This window comes from Rattus norvegicus, chromosome 14 (genome assembly GCF_036323735.1).
Source record: "Rattus norvegicus strain BN/NHsdMcwi chromosome 14, GRCr8, whole genome shotgun sequence".
In the NCBI taxonomy this organism is placed as follows: Eukaryota; Metazoa; Chordata; class Mammalia; order Rodentia; family Muridae; genus Rattus; species Rattus norvegicus.
The window spans coordinates 851,412-870,107 of record NC_086032.1 but is presented as its reverse complement, the minus strand read 5'-3'; the positions used below and the strand labels follow the sequence as shown (position 1 = coordinate 870,107).

Sequence of the window (18,696 nt, the reverse complement as noted above, 5' to 3'; positions counted from 1 at the left end):
TCGGATTCTTCTTAACAGCCTTTATTGCAGGACCACCTCTTTGCTGCTATGGGGACCTCGAGCGGCAAAATTGCTCGCCTTATATACACAGCAGGCTGAGGCTATGCTAATTGTCCTTCAGGGATTGGCGGAGCATGAATCCCTCATTAGCATATTACCATCCCAGCCAACTGACTCCAGGTGCAAAAACCGCGCATGCGCAGTACCGTTGTTCGCCACAGGAGGGCGCCCTATATTGTTCTGCCCTTCTCTTTGTTGCTGAGGAAGACAGTGAGGAAGGTCACCCCACCACTGTAGAATACTGACATACTCAATGTTGGAACCTTGGCTTTCTTGAGACTTTAGGGAAGATTTCTGGCCTATAAAGTCATCTGAAATTCCATACAGTCAAGAAGTCCAAGTATTCAATGGATATGTGGAATGTAATACTTGAGCTTTGTTGCAAGCAAAGAAAAAGGTGATCTAACCATGTTCAGAGTGCCAATAAATGTAGATGTTATCATAAAGATTCCAAAGAGAACAAGTATGACCAGGATACAGTAGGAATAAAAAAATTAGGTCCCCCAATTACCTACAGTCCTCTCATGCTTGTTCCTGAGCAGTACAGTTGAAAGCCAGAAACACACACTGAACTTAGCTTGATCATTACATTAAAAATGGTAAGTGTGAGTATGACACCAAATGTGCTTTGTTGCAGGATGCATATGGTCATGCTGGGATACATGATACAGAGCTAGGGGCAGAAGAAGCCGAATGTGAAGAGATAAGCAGGATGTAGCTAAGAATGTGGTTATTATCCTGTACAGTGAAAGTATCCTTGCATTTCGTATAAGCTCCAAGAATCTGTGGTGTGATGGTAGAGAAGTGCAGGGACATTTAATCAAGAATATTCCCAAACAGGTCTTAATAAGTAAGAAAAAAAGTGTGTGTATATATATATATATATATATATATATATACACACACACACACACACACACACACACACACACACACACACACACACATATATATATATATATATATATATATATATATGGTGTTTATGTTCTGTGTTGATATACTGATCATTTGTTCATATCTGTTGGTGAAGAGTTGCAACAAGTCCTTGGAAAAACTTACTATTATATAAAGATTTAGTGTTTGTCTTAATTAGAGGATGTCTTGGTAAATACTTTGCCACTCCACAAATAAAATTTTGTTGGTATAGAAAGCTGTTGTAGGTTCTGTAGCCCCTAGGTGGAGCCCAGAGAACTGTCAGGGAGGCTTCCACACTGTCCTAATAATAATGAGTGCCTGTGTCCACGGGCATCCTGCACATACTACATGACAGAAATAAGAGGATCCTGACAAACTAGTTTAACCTCAGAATAGGTCTGGAATAGAATGGCTGCTGCTTTCCCCATCTTTATGAAATTAGCCTTAGGTACTGGCAGTCTGACTCCTCCTTATAGTGCCAGTGTGACAGTTGGTTAGTATAGAAATCGTGAGGATTCCCCATTGCTGCAAAGGGGGCACAAACATGGATGTTGCTGTGCAATACAGTATCTCTGTGCCTCAGTGCTGCTCTCTAGATTTTGTTTCCCATGTTTGTAGCTCCACTTTCCTGACTCCCTCCTGGATGCCAGTTCCCATAAACAGTGACATTAATCTGTTCTGTGGCAAGCTTCCCTGGTGATGGATCTTTTCTCTATGCAGGAGGGAGCAGAGATGTTACTTATTCTTACTTAGAAACTTTTATATTCATGAGGCTCTAAAATGTGAAAGAAAAACACAGTATTTCTCAGTGCATTTTAAATAGAAATATAAAACAGTTTTGATTAATTGCTCAGACTTGAACTTGCTATACACACACACATATCTGTACACTATGTAGGTTTTTATATTTATCACTTAGCCAGTTGACACTGTGCTTTGTGTAGTTGGCTGTCTTGGGCCCTTATTTTGTATCTTCACATATATAAAATGTACTAAATTACATTTATGATAAATTCCATCACTTGAAAAATTAACTTGTAAAGCATGTTAATATTTGTTATTGCCACTACTCACTTTTATATTAGAAACAAAAAGAAAATACACTTATCAGTTAAGCATATGTTACACCACAGAATTATGAATTTTATTAAGCATTTTATGTAAAGTTGGACATGCATATAATGTGTCTGTACCCAACCACTACATTACTTTTTCTATTGACTTCAGAATGGAGGGTACCTGTAGAAGTGTTTTAGTGACTGTAATTGTGGGGCCTAAGATGGAGACATGGAAAATGGTGAAGTGAAATACTACCTTTCAACTAAAAATATATCTAAATCTCCTTTATTCTCATGTATATGTGGTTTGTGTAAATATTGATTCATGACTCTGTGAGTGATTTTTGCATGACCATGTGAACATGTTAACATTTTTGATGTATATACAGGTATAAAGACAATCATGAGGTGTTTCTATCCATTCTCTTGCCCACTTTTTCTTCTATTAGTTTGAGTGTATCTGGTTTGATGTGGAGGTATTTGATCCACTTGAACTTAAGCTTTGTACAGGGTGATAAGCATGGATCGATATGCATTCTTCTACATGTTGACCTCCAGTTGAACCAGCACCATTTGCTGAAAATGCTATTTATATTTCGAGGGTTATTCCCTTTCCTGGTTTCAGGGCCAACATCCCCCTAACCCCTCCCCCTCCCCTTCTTTATGGGTGTTCCCCTCCCCATCCTACCCCCATTGCCGCCCTTTCCCCAACAATCATGTTCACTGGGGGTTCAGTCTTAGCAGGATCCAGGGCTTCCCCTTACACTGGTGATCTTACTAGGCTATTCATTGCTACCTATGAGGTCAGAGTCCAGGGTCAGTCCATGTATAGTCTTTAGGTAGTGGCTTAGTCCCTGGAAGCTCTGGTTGCTTGGCATGGTTCATATGGGGTCTCGATTGCCTTCAAGCTCTTCCAGTCCTTTCTCTGATTCCTTCAACAGGGGTACCGTTCTCAGTTCAGTGGTTTGCTGCTGGCATTCGCCTCTGCATTTGCTGTATTCTGGCTGTGTCTCTCAGAAGAGATCTACATCCGGCTCCTGTTGGCCTGCACTTTTTGCTTCATCCATCTTGTCTAATTAGGTAGCTGTATATGTATGGGCCACATGTGGGGCAGGCTTTGAATGGGTGTTCCTGATGTCTCTCTTTTAATCTTTACTTCTCTATTCCCTGCCAAGGGTATTCTTGTTCCCCTTTTAAAGAAGGAGTGAAGCATTCACATTTTGATCATCCGTTTTGAGTTTCATGTGTTCTGTGCATCTAGGGTAATTCAAGCATTTGGGCTAATAGCCACTTATCAATGAGTGCATACCATGTGTGTTTTTCTGTGATTGGGTTACCTCACTCAGGATGATATTTTCCAGTTCCAACCATTTGCCTATGAATTTCATAAAGTCATTATTTTTGATAGCTGAGTAATATTCCATTGTGTAGATGTACCACATTTTCTTTATCCATTCCTCTGTTGAAGGGCATCTGCGTTCTTTCTAGCTTCTGGCTATTATAAATAAGGCTGCTATGAACATTGTGGAGCATGTGTCTTTTTTATATGTTGGGGCATCTTTTGGGTATATGCCCAAGAGAGGTATAGCTGGGACCTCAGGTAGTTAAATGTCCAATTTTCTGAGGAACCGCCAGACTGATTTCCAGAATGGTTGTACCAGTCTGGAATCCCACCAACAATGGAGGAGTGTTCCTCTTTCTCTCCATCCTCCCCAATTTGGGAGAGTTGTGTTTTTAAGTCTCCCACTATAAATGTGTATGGCTCAGTGTGCTAATTAATCTTTAGAAACGTTTCTTTTACAAATATGGGTGCTCTTTGTTTGGGCTATAGATGTTTAGAATTGAGATATCACATTGGTAGATTTTTCATTTAAGGAGTATGAAGTGTCCTTCCTTCCCTGTGGGCTCGATTAATTTTGGTTGGAAGTCTCTTGTATTAGAATGACTACTTCAGCTTGTTTCTTGGGTTTGTGTGCTTGGAAAACTTTTCTTCAGCCTTTTACACTGAGAAAATGCTTATTTTTAGTTTTGAGGTTTGTTTCTTGTATGCATCAGAATGATGTATTTTGTGATCAGATATTGCTATTTCCTGTTATTTTGATTTTGTTGTTATTGTTGTTGTTGATGATGATTGTGATGGTGTGTGTGTGTGCGTGTGTGTGTGTGTGCTTTTTATTGCCTATTTAGAATTACTTACTTTCTGTCTTTTTGTGGAATGTATTTACCCTTCTTATGTTGGGGATTTCTTCTAGTTATTTCTGTAGAGCTGTGTTTGTGGGAAGATGTTGTTTGAATTTGGATGTGTCTTGAAGTATCTTGTTTTCTCCCTGTATGGTGCAAAAAATCGACCATTTTTTGTTTGTAGTAGTCTAGGTTGGCACCTGTGTTTTTTTAGGTTGCAAGATACCTGACCAGGCTCTTTTAGGTTTTAGAGTATGTGTTATGAAATTAGGTATAATTCTGATACATCTGTCCATCACATCTATCACAGGTTGTATCTTCATCACCTTTCCCCCCTTGCTGCTCTTAATATCTTTTCTTTGTTCTACAGATTTAGCATTTTTATTATTATGTGCCCTGAAGATGTTTTCTGGTCCAATCTAATTGTTGTTCTATAGCTTCTTTCATTTTTATAGGCATCTTTTTCTTTAGGTCAGGAGTATTTTCTTCTATGATTTGGTCGAGCATATTATCTGAGTCTTGGAACTATGTCTCTTCCCTGTCTTATATTTCTGTTATTCTTGGGTTAGTTCTTTTCATGGTATCTCAGAATTCATGTATTGTTTGTGTCAGGAACTTTTTAGATTTACCATTTTCCTTAACCAATATATCAATTTCTTCTATTGTATCTTCTACGCCTAAGATTCTCTCTTCCATTTACTATATTCTATTGGTGACGTTTGCTTCTGTTGTTCCTTTTCTATTACTTACACTTTCAGTCTCCAGTATTTCCACTTTCAAGGCTTGAAGAGTTTTTTTCACTTCCTTCACGTGTCTAATTGTATATTTTCTCTATGTCTCTAAGGGATTTATTTGCTTCCTCTTTAATGACCACTATGTATTTGGTTGTATTTTCCTATATTTTAATAGATTTTTTTAATTTCCTATTTAAAGACCTCTATCATCTTTACAGGACTAGATATAATTTAATTGTGTGTGTGTGCGTGAGAAAGAGAGAGAGAGAGAGAGAGAGAGAGAGAGAGAGAGAGAGAGTACTCACAAATGCTCAACTACTGTCTCAATGTTGCATGTGAGACTGCCCTTCTCTGTATTAGACAATGGAAGACATAAAGTCCATGATTCAACTCAAAGTCTGAATAATATAGGACATTTATGACTTTCTGACCTCTTGTCTTACTCTGGAAGTTCTGATGAAATCCATTGTTTTCATACATATAGACACATGATCTGGTCTGAGCTGCCCAAGAAAAGATTGTCCCTGGGAATAAAAATTTCATATACATTATCATTCTGTGGATATGAATGAAATCAGGGCACCTGAGAATAGAGAAAATGATCTTCATAACATGTTTTCAGAAATGTATTAATGAAAAGTTTTCAGACCTCAGATGTAGAGCTTGAGGCCAGAATTTTTCCAATGTATCCAGGGAGCATGGCAAAGGGAACTGTTGAATATAACTAAGTGGATTTCCAGACAGCAATAGCATTAAAACAGACACAGAGATTTGTGTGTGTGTGATGTTTGTCTGCATAAGAATCAGATTTCACACCTGTTCCATCCATGATCCTAGCAGACATGAAGAAGTTGTGTGCTTTCCCTATTACCTTTTTGATCCTGAAATTTTCTCTAATCTATTTCCATTTGACTGAACCCAGTTGCTTTTGGAGGATAAAGAATAGTGAAGAGACTGATGGAGATTTGCGAAGTGACTGTGGTTTTGTCCTTTTGGCATTTGAGGAACCTATTGAAGAAAATTTTTATAATCAACTTATTAATTTTAGGTAAGTCATTAACTTCATTTCCTGATTCAGAGCCATGAATTAAAAATCTGTAGCTGTGTACACAAACGGTGGGGTTCTCTCCTGATCTTTCCCTTGTACCTTTAGGAACCACTGAAAATTAATTATCATATCAATCACTATTTTAATACTTTCAATCATGTGACAGTTTAGTTTGGCTTTACAGCATTGGGCTCCAGTTCAGAAAGCTGGACAATGAGTGAGACTGGATTCTATCTGTTGCCTTTTCATGGATTTCATATGTTGAAAGGTGTGTCTTCATCTTCCTTGAATTCACAATCCTCATCTTTGGCAAGAAGTCAGTATGAAGAGACTATATCACTGCCATCTTCAGTTGTTGCCAACTATTCCTGTATAAGCATGCATTTAAAGAACTTCATAAAAGTGTTATCTAATTTGGTCTGTAACAGTTGGGCATACATTCATACATTGAAATATGTGTGTATGTGTGTGTATGTATTATATATGTATGTATGAATGTGTCTACCATAAATGATTACATGTATAATATTACATATATATTTATGAATATACTTACATTTTGCTTTTAAAATGGTCTTTAAATGAGCCTTTCCTGGCATTCTGAAGTTGACACTGAATGTGGATAATGTGTACCAGGTTTTATTTTATGGTATCAGAATAATCTTTTGGTCTAATTATACATGCCCAGTCACGGCTTAGGCTTATTATCGGTATTAGATAGGTGGTCAATATTTCTATTAATTACTGAATAAACATAACAGCAAAAATCCAGGAGAGTAAATATACTTCATGTGGATAATTGGCTGTTCTCAATATATCTTCAGAATGAGATGCTATCATTGGTGACTGTAGATCATGAGGGAATGAGTTCTGAAATCACTCAGCTTTTAGCTAGTCAGTGTGCTTGAGACTTCTTTCTTTCATGAACGGACATTTCCTGTACTTTTCTGTCTCTGACTTTCACCCCATCTCTTATTCAGTTTCATGTCTTTGAGATTTAAAGAATAAGTTTTCCAATTGTTAGCCATAGCACACTGAACACTTTGATAGTGATGGTTGCTTCACATTATTATTCTTCTGTGTTAGGTCAGTAGGAATTTCATTTCTGATGTAACCTCTATCATCCCACACGTCAGTGGAAAAATAGTGGAAATTCTCATTAGTCACACTTTTATAAGTCATAATAAGGTTTAAAATTACAACTGAATGACCAGTGTCAACACAGTTTTCAGGTTTAGAAAGAAAAACTTAGCTCCAAACTCTTAATTAAAAAGTGCATATTTCAGCAGAAGAGCATGTTTGGTGTTTTTATTCCTAATGAGAGGTAATTGCAAATAGTAACAGATGAACTGCCAACTGTGCTTGGGCAGATGAACGTATTTCATATGGAAAAATGATCTCTATGCTCAGAAATAACTTACAGGATATCAAAGAATTAGAAAGAATGAGTTGTTAAGATCAATCCACTATGTTTTATTTCTATTTTTATAAAATTGATGTAGTAAAATCACTGAAAGATAACATTAAATTGATGTGCAAGAGGGCCTAAAAGATAATATTCTGGTTGTGTGGTATATTGTATCATTTCATGCATTTTGAAATGGATGAATACATTTAAATGAAATATATCTTAAAATAGGTTTTCTGTTTGATAAAATTAGCAGTTGAGAATATTAATGGCATGTTTTAAAACATCGTGGAAATATTATTGATAATTTTTCTCACTGGGCATGAAATTACCATTTTCCTAATGGTTAATTGCAAAGAGTTTTTTCTATTTTGAAATGTGTAAAATCTTCTTACTGATAAAATAAATTCTCTCATAGAAACACTGATAATCTTTTTAAGTAAAGTGATTGTTAGATAATATACACAGTTAAATAATGCATTTTGAATACTCTTACTGTTTGTCAGGTGGTATCACATAAGGGATTTTGAATATTTTCTTAATGATTAATTTTTTAATATTTTATGCTCTTTTACTATGCTTACTTACCAACAAATACTTTGTATGTTTTGGAACAATTTAGTAATTCACATTAGATATAGTTTCCTCAATTTTGAATATTATTAAGTATATGTTAATGATATTTTTATGGTATAAAAGTATATGAATATAAAAGTTGAACAAAATTTTTTGATTCATCATTTGATTCTCAAAATACTAAATATTATTAAATATTTGATGTATAAAATACATTTAAATAATAAAAATTGAAGGAGAATGTGTTATTTCATATGTGGTTCAAGCCATGCTTTTGATTTAAATATATATGTGGAATGACAACTCCACAATTATTTTATAGCACTCTTACTCAATAGGAGTGTAATCTAGTTCAAGGATGGCATTCCAAGATAAAACAAGTTCCTTATTGATTTTAATAAATACAAAATTTGTCATATCAGAGTGCCCTATGTTTATGAATTCTTACATTGTATTCAGCTCTAACGATCTCCAAATTATAAGGCTTATTTCAAGACATTTAGACATTTAAAAAATTTAGCATGTCTCAAAGTACAAATTTTACTGCAATTGAAATTTTATGTTTCAAACTTCTACCCTAATCATCACTATGTTTGGTTTTAGAATACCAGCAACAAAATATGAGTTTTTTCTGGTAATGTTTTTTGCTACTGATGAGATCAACAAGAATCCTGATCTTTTACCCAACATGTCTTTGATATTCAACCTTGTTGGTAGAATGTGTGAAGATACATTGGGACTTCTGGATGAAATATATTCACAAGAAAACAAAACTTCGTATATTATTAATTATGTCTGTGGAATAGAACTATCTTGTGACATAGATCTTATAGGGCCATCATGGACAACATCCTTAAAACTGGCAATTCATTCCATGATGCCAAAGGTAAAAATGTGTGACACTGGATGAATTAACAACTTTTACCTTCCATTTACATGTGCCTACAAGACAACTTGACTGCATACATTTATGAGTGCTCTGGCACACACACACACACACACACACACACACACACACACACACGCACACAAAATTAAATTGTATATATGTACATTGTATATAATTAAATAACCAAATCATCTATGTAATGGGCAAAGAGACAAAACTGTTTTCTAGAATATTCAGACTTGTTAGGAATTTTCTACAATCTAAGAGGAATAATACACGATCTTTCTAGCTTACTATCCTTATGGTGAATAATATTATTTATATATAAGTTTGAACATTGTAACAATTATATTCTCCTGTGAATATTTCATCCTCTTCTACATCCTTTAGGTTTTCTTTGGACCATTTAACTCTAACCTAATAGACCATGACCAGTTTCCCTATATCTATCAGATAGCAATCAAAGACACATGTTTGCCCCATGGCATGGTATCCTTGATGCTTCAATTTGGATGGACTTGGGTAGGACTGATCATCTCAGATAATGACCAGGGTATTCAGTTTCTCTCAGACTTGAGAGAAGAAATGCAAAGGCATGGGATCTGTTTGGCTTTTGTGAATGTGATCCCAGAAACCATGCAGAGATACAGGACAAGGGCTAAGATATATGATAAACAACTTATGACATCATCAGCAAAGGTTGTTATCATTTATGGTGAAATGAACTCTACTCTAGAAGTCAGCTTTCGAAGATGGGCATATTTAGGTGTACAAAGAATCTGGGTCATGAACTCACAATGGGATGTCATCATAAATAAAAGAGATTTCAGCCTTGATTTCTTCGATGGGACTGTCACTTTTGCACACCACCACAGTGGGATGACTATATTTAGGAATGTTATGCAAACAATGAACACTTCCAAGTACCCAATAGACCTTTCTCAGTCTATGCTAGGGTGGAATTATTTTAATTGTTCAATCTCTGAGAATAGACATAGCAAAACGGATCATTTTACATTCAACAATACATTAGAATGGTTAGCACTGCATAAATTTGACATGGTCCTGAGTGAAGAAGGTTACAATTTGTATAATGCTGTGTATGCTGTGGCCCACACCTACCATGAACTCATTTCTCAAAATGTAGAGTCTCAGAAAGTGGCAGAACCCAAAGGATTATTCACTGACTGTCAGCAGGTAAAGTTACTTACGCTTAGATATATCAGTGTGATCTCTAAAATAGCCCCTGATTAACTCATATACATTTGTTAGAGATTATTCTCTCATTGGAAAGATTTCTACATTACAAAACTCCCTAATGACTTTTTTTACATGGATCTATATCTATATCTATATCTATCTATATATCTCACAGGGACAACATAGAAGACAATATATTTTTATGAATATTAGTGTGATTTGTGGAAATGTGCCTCAACATTTTAAGAGGTGAATTCAAATTGGAGCCAAGAGTTTTTATCATAAAGTCCTTAAGTGATGACTAGACTAGAATATTTTTCTTAAGAATAATTTCTCAAGTGTTGGTACCTGTGATGTGATTAATTGTTATTAATTTAAATTAACAATTATATATAAAAACCTAAATGATTAATACTGTGTATTGTATCAAGTCAATGTTAATTTCATATATGTATATTGTGTGTACATGAAAGATCCCCTATCATTCTTTATTTCCACAACTTCCAGATACTCAGACTTCCCCTTCATTCTCACATACATGCCTTTTTCTTCAAAATTTTTGACAAACATGTACATGTATGCAATACCTCATACATATACACAAACACACATGCACACATACACACTCACTCACATACATACCATGTTACTTGGTCTCTGGTAATCATTTTTTAGCATATGTTAATATTGAAAAATGTCAATTTCTATAAATCAATGAGGTATACTGTATTTTACTACATAGGATTATTTTAAAAATTGTATATCCTAGTAAGAGCACCAGTGGAAGGGGAAGCCCTGGGTCCTGCTAAGACTGAACCCCCAGTGAACTAGACTGTTGGGGGGAGGGGGACAATGGGGGGAGGGTGGGGAGGGGAACACCGATAAGAAAGGGGAGGGGGGAGGGGGATGTTTGCCCGGAAACTGGGAAAGGGAATAACACTCGAAATGTATATAAGAAATACTCAAGTTAATAATAAAAAAAAAAAGGAAAAAAAAGACATACGATTTTCCCTTCCAAAAAAAAAAATTGTCTTTTCTGAAAGTCATTAAATTTTAGAAGACATCCTCAATTTGGCATTCCCTTTATTGATATGTGTATGTAATCATCTAATGTTGCATCTCATTTAGGTGGCTTCCTTGCTGAAAGCCACGGTATTTACTAACCCTGTTGGAGAACTGGTGAACATGAACCATAGGGAAAATCAGTGTGCAGAGTATGACATTTTCATCATTTGGAATTTTCCTCAGGGCCTTGGATTAAAAGTGAAAATAGCAAGCTATTTTCCTTGTTTCCCACATAATCAACAACTTCGTACATCTGAAGACTTGAAATGGGCCACAGAAGGAACATTGGTGTGTAAACCACAATTTTCATATTTTTCAGGATATCAAAAATTTAAAACATGAGGCACTGATGTAACAGCTCTGTGGTTAAGACCATCTGATACTCCTACAAAAGACTGTCCTAAGTTACAAGCATCAAAATTTGATAACTCTCAGCTTCATGTCAATTTGGTCATAGGGATCAAAGACCTTTGGATGCCGTGTTTGACAGCATTCAAGTGCTTATTCACCCTAGATTACAATTCTAAATTTAATAATAATAAAGTTAAATTTATGAAATTTATAGAAATATATATGTTAAAATCTTGTGACTACATATAAACAATGGAATTTTTTGATTCTGTGTGAACAGATTAATGGCCTAATTAATACAGATGTATTCATTAAGAGAAATACGTCTGCAAATTTAAGGTTTTCTTTTAAACTGAGAAAAACTTCATTAATTTTATGTGGGTCTTAGATAACATGCTTTATTCGTATTCATCAACAACTCTTCCTTGATAAGCCCTATGTTCTCTCTCCATACAATTCAGTATTCTTTTATTTTTGTTTATATTTGCTGCAAGAGAAAGTGATGCCACATAAATATTTCTTATGAATTAATCAGTTTAGGAAGGAAAAATTTGAATGGCTACAACCCAAAATGTCACATAAATAATATTACATGATATAGTAATATTTTTTTGATATTTATTGCATTGCAGGACAATGCAAAATAATAATAAGCATAAAATTGTTAAGTGATGTTTGTTACTAGTGGAATATGTTTAGTCATATGTGTTAATATCCTATATGTATATGTATAACCATATCTGTTAATGATACACACACACACATATATATATATATTATGCATAATTACATAAATATATTCCCTCAGGTTCCATCCTCCATGTGTAGTGCAACATGTACTGCTGGATTCAGGAAAATTCATCAGAAACAAACAGCAGACTGCTGCTTTGATTGTGTTCAGTGCCCAGAAAATGAGGTTTCCAATGAGACAGGTACATGCTTGCATATAATAGAAAAAATACTGAATTAGAATACCTTCCCTTTAAGAACTAGAAATGTGATATGGCCTAAATGGAAACTGAAGACCTAATAACTGTGTTTTAGAACTTAATCAGTTAAATAATATCAGCTTCTATTTGACCCAGCAAATAACCTTCAGTGTCTTCTACAAACTACTCATTTCTCTCATAATACAATGGATACTGATTTTATATTATGCAGAAAACACTTAGGGGACATACAAGTGTAACAATTTTTATAGAAAAGTTTTAGGCACAATCAATGCATCTGTTTATTTTTCTCTGATCCTTTGCACAAAGAATCTTGACTACATGATCAGTCCACAATCTTTCCCTCTATCACTCAGCTTAGTACCTGACAAAGACCAGATGGTGAGGGTAACTGTTGTTCTTTAATGAAATATATTTTAGTAGCTTATATGGCTTAAAGTATTAAAATTTCTTGTCAAAGAATTAGGATAAGTGTCAAGATTTCAAGAATGACAAAGTGCTTATTAATGATAGTGCTTATCATTAATCACAGTCTAAGGAAAGAAGGATGAATGTCAATATCCATAACCTTCATGCTATAATCTTCAATATACATAACCTTCGCATGTGTAGTTGGGAAAAAAGAGATTGTACCACAACAGGAGGGGCCTGCATATGTCTATGAGACATACAGCTTCAAGAAGGACAATATTTCTTTACAAAAACAGTATTTGCATGAGGAATTGTATGTTCTAGTGCCTAGGTGTAGATATAGACAAAGGGCACATCTTTCAAAGCAAACAAAGTACATAATGCAATTCACCATCTGGCATTGATAACAATGTCTGCGTACTGCCCATGTCAGTGAGTAGTGAATTTATTTTTTGAGAAATTAGATAATCTGAGATTATGCATTTTATTATTTATCACATTTTTAAATTTTTTTCATAAATTTTTTTCTGTTCAACTCCTTATGATGATTTTTTTTTGTTCCATCAGAAAGCATAGGTTAATTAAGGGCAACCTTAAATCAGTGTTCAATACAGAAATAAGGAGTGGAATGGATTCTCAACACCAAAATATTTATTGATTTATCCTCTGAATAAAACAAATACACAATTATTAACTACATGATTATGGTATCTTATGAGGGTTTATTGTTGTTTTTCAGCAGATATGGAGCACTGTGTGAGGTGTCCAGATGATAAATATGCCAACTCAGAGCAGACCTACTGCCTCCAAAGAGCTGTGTCATTTCTGGCTTATGAAGATCCACTGGGGATGGCTCTAGGCTGCGTGGCCCTGTCCTTCTCAGCCATCACAATTCTAGTACTAGTCACTTTTGTGAAGTACAAGGATACTCCCATTGTGAAAGCCAATAACTGCATTCTCAGCTACATCCTGCTCATCTCTCTCATCTTCTGTTTTCTCTGTTCATTGCTTTTCATTGGACAACCCAACAAGGCCACCTGCATCCTGCAGCAGACCACATTTGGAGTGTTTTTCACTGTGGCTGTTTCTACAGTGTTGGCGAAAACAGTAACTGTGGTCATGGCTTTTAAGCTCACTACTCCAGGCAGAAGGATGAGAGGGATGCTGTCCTCAGGGGCACCTAACTTGGTCATTCCCATTTGTACCCTAATCCAACTTGTTCTCTATGGAATCTGGTTGGTAATATCTCCTCCGTTTATTGACAGAGACATACAATCTGAACATGGGAAGACCATCATTATTTGCAACAAAGGCTCAGTCATTGCCTTCCACTTTGTCCTGGGATATTTGGGCTCCTTGGCTCTAGGGAGCATCATTGTGGCTTTCTTGGCTAGGAACCTTCCTGACAGATTCAATGAAGCCAAGTTCCTAACATTCAGCATGTTGGTGTTCTACAGTGTATGGATCACCTTCCTCCCTGTCTACCACAGCACCAGAGGGAAGGTTATGGTAGTTGTGGAGGTCTTTTCCATTTTGGCTTCTAGTGCAGGGTTACTCGGGTGTATCTTTGTCCCAAAGTGTTATGTTATTTTAGTTAGACCAGATTTAAATTTTCTTCAGAAGTAAAAAGTTTACTTCTTTTAAAAGTTTAGATAATATTCAAAATATCTGTTTTGCTTTGTCTTAACAAAAGTACTCTCAGTCATGGAAAAATTTTAAGTAATATATAAATATAGTACATATATCACAAGATAGCACTCCCTAAAATAATACCAGTTAATAGGTTTTGGTGGAAAACATTTCATTCATGAGCTCACAAACCTATTCAGATAGGACATTTCAATTGAGGAATGGTTTCCATCAATTTGCCTTGTAGGAATATTTGTAAGAAATGGATAGTTTAGGTATTTACATTTCAAATGTTGTTCCCTTTCTCAGTTGGTTTCCCCTCTGGAAACCCCCTATCCTATCACTCCTACCACTGATTATATAAGGGAGCTCCACTAACACTTCTACTCCTGCCTCTCCACTCTGGCACTTCTCTTTACTAAGGCATCCAACTTTTACAGGACCAAGTGCCTCCCTTCCCACTGATGCTGACAAGGTCATCCTCTGCTACATATGCAGCTGGAGCCATGGGTCCCTCCATGTGTCCTCTTTAGTTCGTGGTTTAGTCCCTGCGGGCTGTTTGATGTCTGTTTGGTTGATATTGTTGTTCTTCTTATGGGGTTCCAAACCCTTTTAGCTTCTGCACTCTTTTCTCTAATTTCTCCATTGGGGACACCATGCTCAGTCCAATCGTTTGCTGCAAGTATTTGCCTCTGTATTTGTCAGGCTCTGCCAGAGCATCTCAGGAGCCAGCTATGTCTGGATCTTTCCAGCAAGTACTTCTTGGCATCAGCAATACTATCTGATACATTTACACACAGAGTACTATTAAGCTATTAAAAACAATGACTTCAAAAAAAAAAAAAACAAACCACAAAGTCTTAATGAAATTGGATGAATCTAGAAAATATCATCTTGAATGAGGACGCCCAGTCACAAATGAACACACATAATATGTACCCACTGATAAGTATACATTAGACAAAAAGATTGGAATACTCAAAATATAACACATGGACCATATGAAGTTGAAGAAGAAGGAAGACCAATGTGAAGATGCTTCTGTCCTACTTAGATGTGAGAAACAAAATAATCACCGGAGGTAGAGTGTTGAAGGGACTGTTGAGGAAGAGAGAACAGGGAGGGGAAAAGGGGAAGGAGTACCAGGTAGAGGACATGTACAGAAGGTCAGTAAATTGAACACAGGCATGTAGCAATGGGACTGGGAGAATCTAACAGAAAGTCACAGATGGCAGGAATGCAAGAGGCTCCCAGGACCCATTACCTGAAATACCTAATAAAGGGGAGAGAGAACCTGTAGAGCCCATATGCAGAGGGTAGGCACAGTCTCCAGTTAAGGGATGAGATACTCTGCTAGAGACTGACCAATACAGATGCTGATACTCATAGCCAACCATAGGACTGGGCATGGGGACCGCAATGGGGGAGTTAAGGGAAGGATGGAAGGAGCTAAAGAGCTTTGCAACCAAGTAGGAAGAACAACAATATCAACCAACCAGACCTCCCAGAGCTCCCAGGGACTAAATCATTAACCAAAGAGTACACATGGAGGGACCCATGCTTTCAGCGACATATGTATCAGAGCATGACCTTATCTGGCATCAATAGGAAGGGAGGCCATTTGTCCTGTGAAGGCTAGATGCCCCAGTGTTGGGGAATGATAGGGCAGTGAGGCAAGAGTGGGTGGGTATGTGGAGGAGCATACTCAAGAAGCAGAAGTATGGGATGGGGGTAAGCCAAGAAGAAACTGGAAAAGGGGATAACGTTTGAAATATAAATAAATGAAATAGCCAATAAAAAATTTGACGTAATTAAAAAAAAGAATTAGTCTGATTTACAGAAGAAGCATTATTTGGTTTTCCTTTAGGCTCCAAGACATCAGTAGTTAAAGGTTCTTATTCAATTTACAGTCAAACACATTTTGCTTCTGTTGAGTATCTTAAGGACAATTACACAGGTGTTGGTTATCCCAATGTCATACTTGACACAGCTATAGAATATGTGTATTCATTCTAGGCTTTGTAGAGATTCAGCAGTACAGGGTAGGACAGCTGGATAGGACATGGATTTTCTTTTCTTTCTTGGAAGATTTTCTTTCTTTTTTTCGGAGCTGGGGACCAAACCCAGGGCCTTGTGCTTGCTAGGCAAGCGCTCTACCACTGAGCTAAATCCCCAACCCTTGGAAGATTTTATAACCCCTTTAGTTAAGCTGAATGATGCTCCCCAGGAAGGAAACTTCCTGGTCAGTTACAGCTTAGTACTTCTATGTCCTGAAGCTGAAGTGTAGGGTGCATTCACTAAAAGGGCATAAGTTCTTGGAGACATTTAAGATGAATGGTCACAACACAGTTTTTACGTTATTTGGAATTCCACTATACAATGACTAGAAATATGATTTTCCTACATGATACTGAAATTCTTTTTAGATTGCCTGTGGATCTGGGGCAATTCTTACAATCCAAGGAACACAAATTCTTTGAAATATATATATATATATATATATGTATATATATATTTCTATATATATTATACAGGACATTTTAATTTCATTTTTAATTCCACATTTTCAAATAATATATTTTCTTATTTCTCTTTTGCAAACTTTTCCCAATCCTACCAACTAACTGTGCAACAAATTTCATGTTTTTCAGTCTCTTTAAACTAATCATAAAATGAAAATCATAACAATCAAAAACATTATGACAAAACAATGCTCAAAAAATGCCATATACAAGAAGCCCTGCACAGCACACACACACACACACACACACACACACACACACACACACACACACACACACACACACACACAGACAAACACATACACAAAGTATTTGCAGTTTTTTAATTTTTGCCACCTAAATTACAAGGTATGGTCATTCCTTGGAAAAAGGTGCTCCAATCAATGGCACTCTATTGTAGAAAACATTATTACTTTTGTAACAATTATAAATTGTAAACAATATCTTTTGTAGGAGTGGGATTTTGAGTACTCATCCCCCTCTACATACTGAGATATTGTATTTTTGCCCCTATATACATCTTGTGCATGCTCCTATATCTGTATGAGTTCATATATCCATCATTCCTTTTGGATCTGGATGACACTGCTTTCTTGAAAGTAATCTAGCATCTCTGACTCATAATATTTCCATGTACTTTTTCTCTGAGATTTAAGTGGTTTCTTTGTTCCATACTTCCTGGACATAGGCATTTTTCCTGTGAACAACACTTAGTTAAGTCATTATATTTTCAAAGGTCAGGCTGGTGCCCAACTACAAGTTGTATCTCTACTGAATAACAGTCTGGTGTCAGAATGTACTCTTTATAACTCAAAAGAAAAGGAAAATAGAGAATGAAGACAACTTGGACCAACTTCTTAATGATTCTTTTAGTCCAACATGTATAGCTAAAAGCAAGCAATGGCTCTATCTATAAAACATCCCAGCTTGAAGACTGAGAGAATATTGAAGAAATTAAAGGAAAAATTTTGGAACTGAAATTATGAGGAGCTTATAGAAAGCATACAAAAGGTTTCATCAACATGACCCCCAAAATTTTATCTAAAGGATCATGTTACCCATAAATATGTCACACTGGCTCTTGGAAAGATTGAATGGCTTCAAGCGTATATAATACTATATGGAAATGTTTAGCTGTAAATGGAAGAGATGGTTATCCCCAGGGAAGGCAACACAGATTGGTTTTCTAGTACCAAATGATAAGTCCTGGAGAAATAGTTAAAATGAATATTATATGGAATCTACAGCGTATATTTATGAACATATTTATATATATATGTATATATATATGTATATATATATATATATATATATATATATATATATATACACTAGAACAATGAAGATGACATTTATATTTCAGGCATACAGGGCTAGGTATAAGGGAGTATTTGGAGGCAGGAAACACAGTGGAAAGACAAAATTAAACCAAGATCCCAAAAAATCAACACCAAAATAACAGTTTCAAAATACAACAAAAAGACCCTAAATACATTGAGGGAATCATGACACTAGATTTGAAGAACTGATGGTTAGAAACAATTTATGTATGTGAGTGGTGTGTGTGTGTGTTTGTGTGTGTGTGTGTGTGTGTGTGTGTATTATTTATACTCAAAGTTTTTAACTTCTACTGTGATAAAATAAATCATGACACCCTTTAGCTAGAATGATTAATGTGTTCACAGACTTCAATGAC

The 18,696-nt window shown here is 35.8% G+C and overlaps 1 protein-coding gene and 1 pseudogene across 6 annotated transcripts; one reads left to right on the top strand and one right to left on the bottom strand.

The window, feature by feature from the left end:
* Vom2r-ps122 (vomeronasal 2 receptor, pseudogene 122) lies at positions 581-876 on the bottom strand (annotated as a pseudogene).
* LOC134481888 (vomeronasal type-2 receptor 116-like) lies at positions 5,794-14,475 on the top strand. Of its 6 annotated transcripts, none has more exons than XM_063273859.1 (6): positions 5,794-5,999; positions 8,587-8,869; positions 9,263-10,069; positions 11,201-11,421; positions 12,287-12,420; positions 13,592-14,475. In XM_063273859.1, exons 1-6 carry the CDS (start codon positions 5,794-5,796, stop codon positions 14,473-14,475), a joined length of 2,535 nt encoding a protein of 844 aa, XP_063129929.1. The 6 variants fall into 6 exon arrangements, with proteins under 6 accessions (XP_063129929.1, XP_063129931.1, XP_063129930.1 ...); XM_063273861.1 differs by having other exon boundaries at positions 11,201-11,425; positions 12,297-12,420; XM_063273860.1 differs by having other exon boundaries at positions 11,201-11,425; positions 12,297-12,420; positions 13,589-14,475.
* The last annotated feature ends 4,221 nt before the right edge of the window (positions 14,476-18,696 follow it).

Excerpts from the sequence above, each read along its gene's own strand:
- LOC134481888 (XM_063273859.1), top strand. The coding sequence starts at position 5,794 with ATGAAGAAGTTGTGTGCTTTCCCTATTACCTTTTTGATCCTGAAATTT. Across the intron at positions 6,000-8,586 it reads AATCAACTTATTAATTTTAG|AATACCAGCAACAAAATATG; the intron begins GTAAGTCATTAA and ends GTTTGGTTTTAG. Across the intron at positions 11,422-12,286 it reads AAATGGGCCACAGAAGGAAC|ATTCCCTCAGGTTCCATCCT; the intron begins ATTGGTGTGTAA and ends TTACATAAATAT.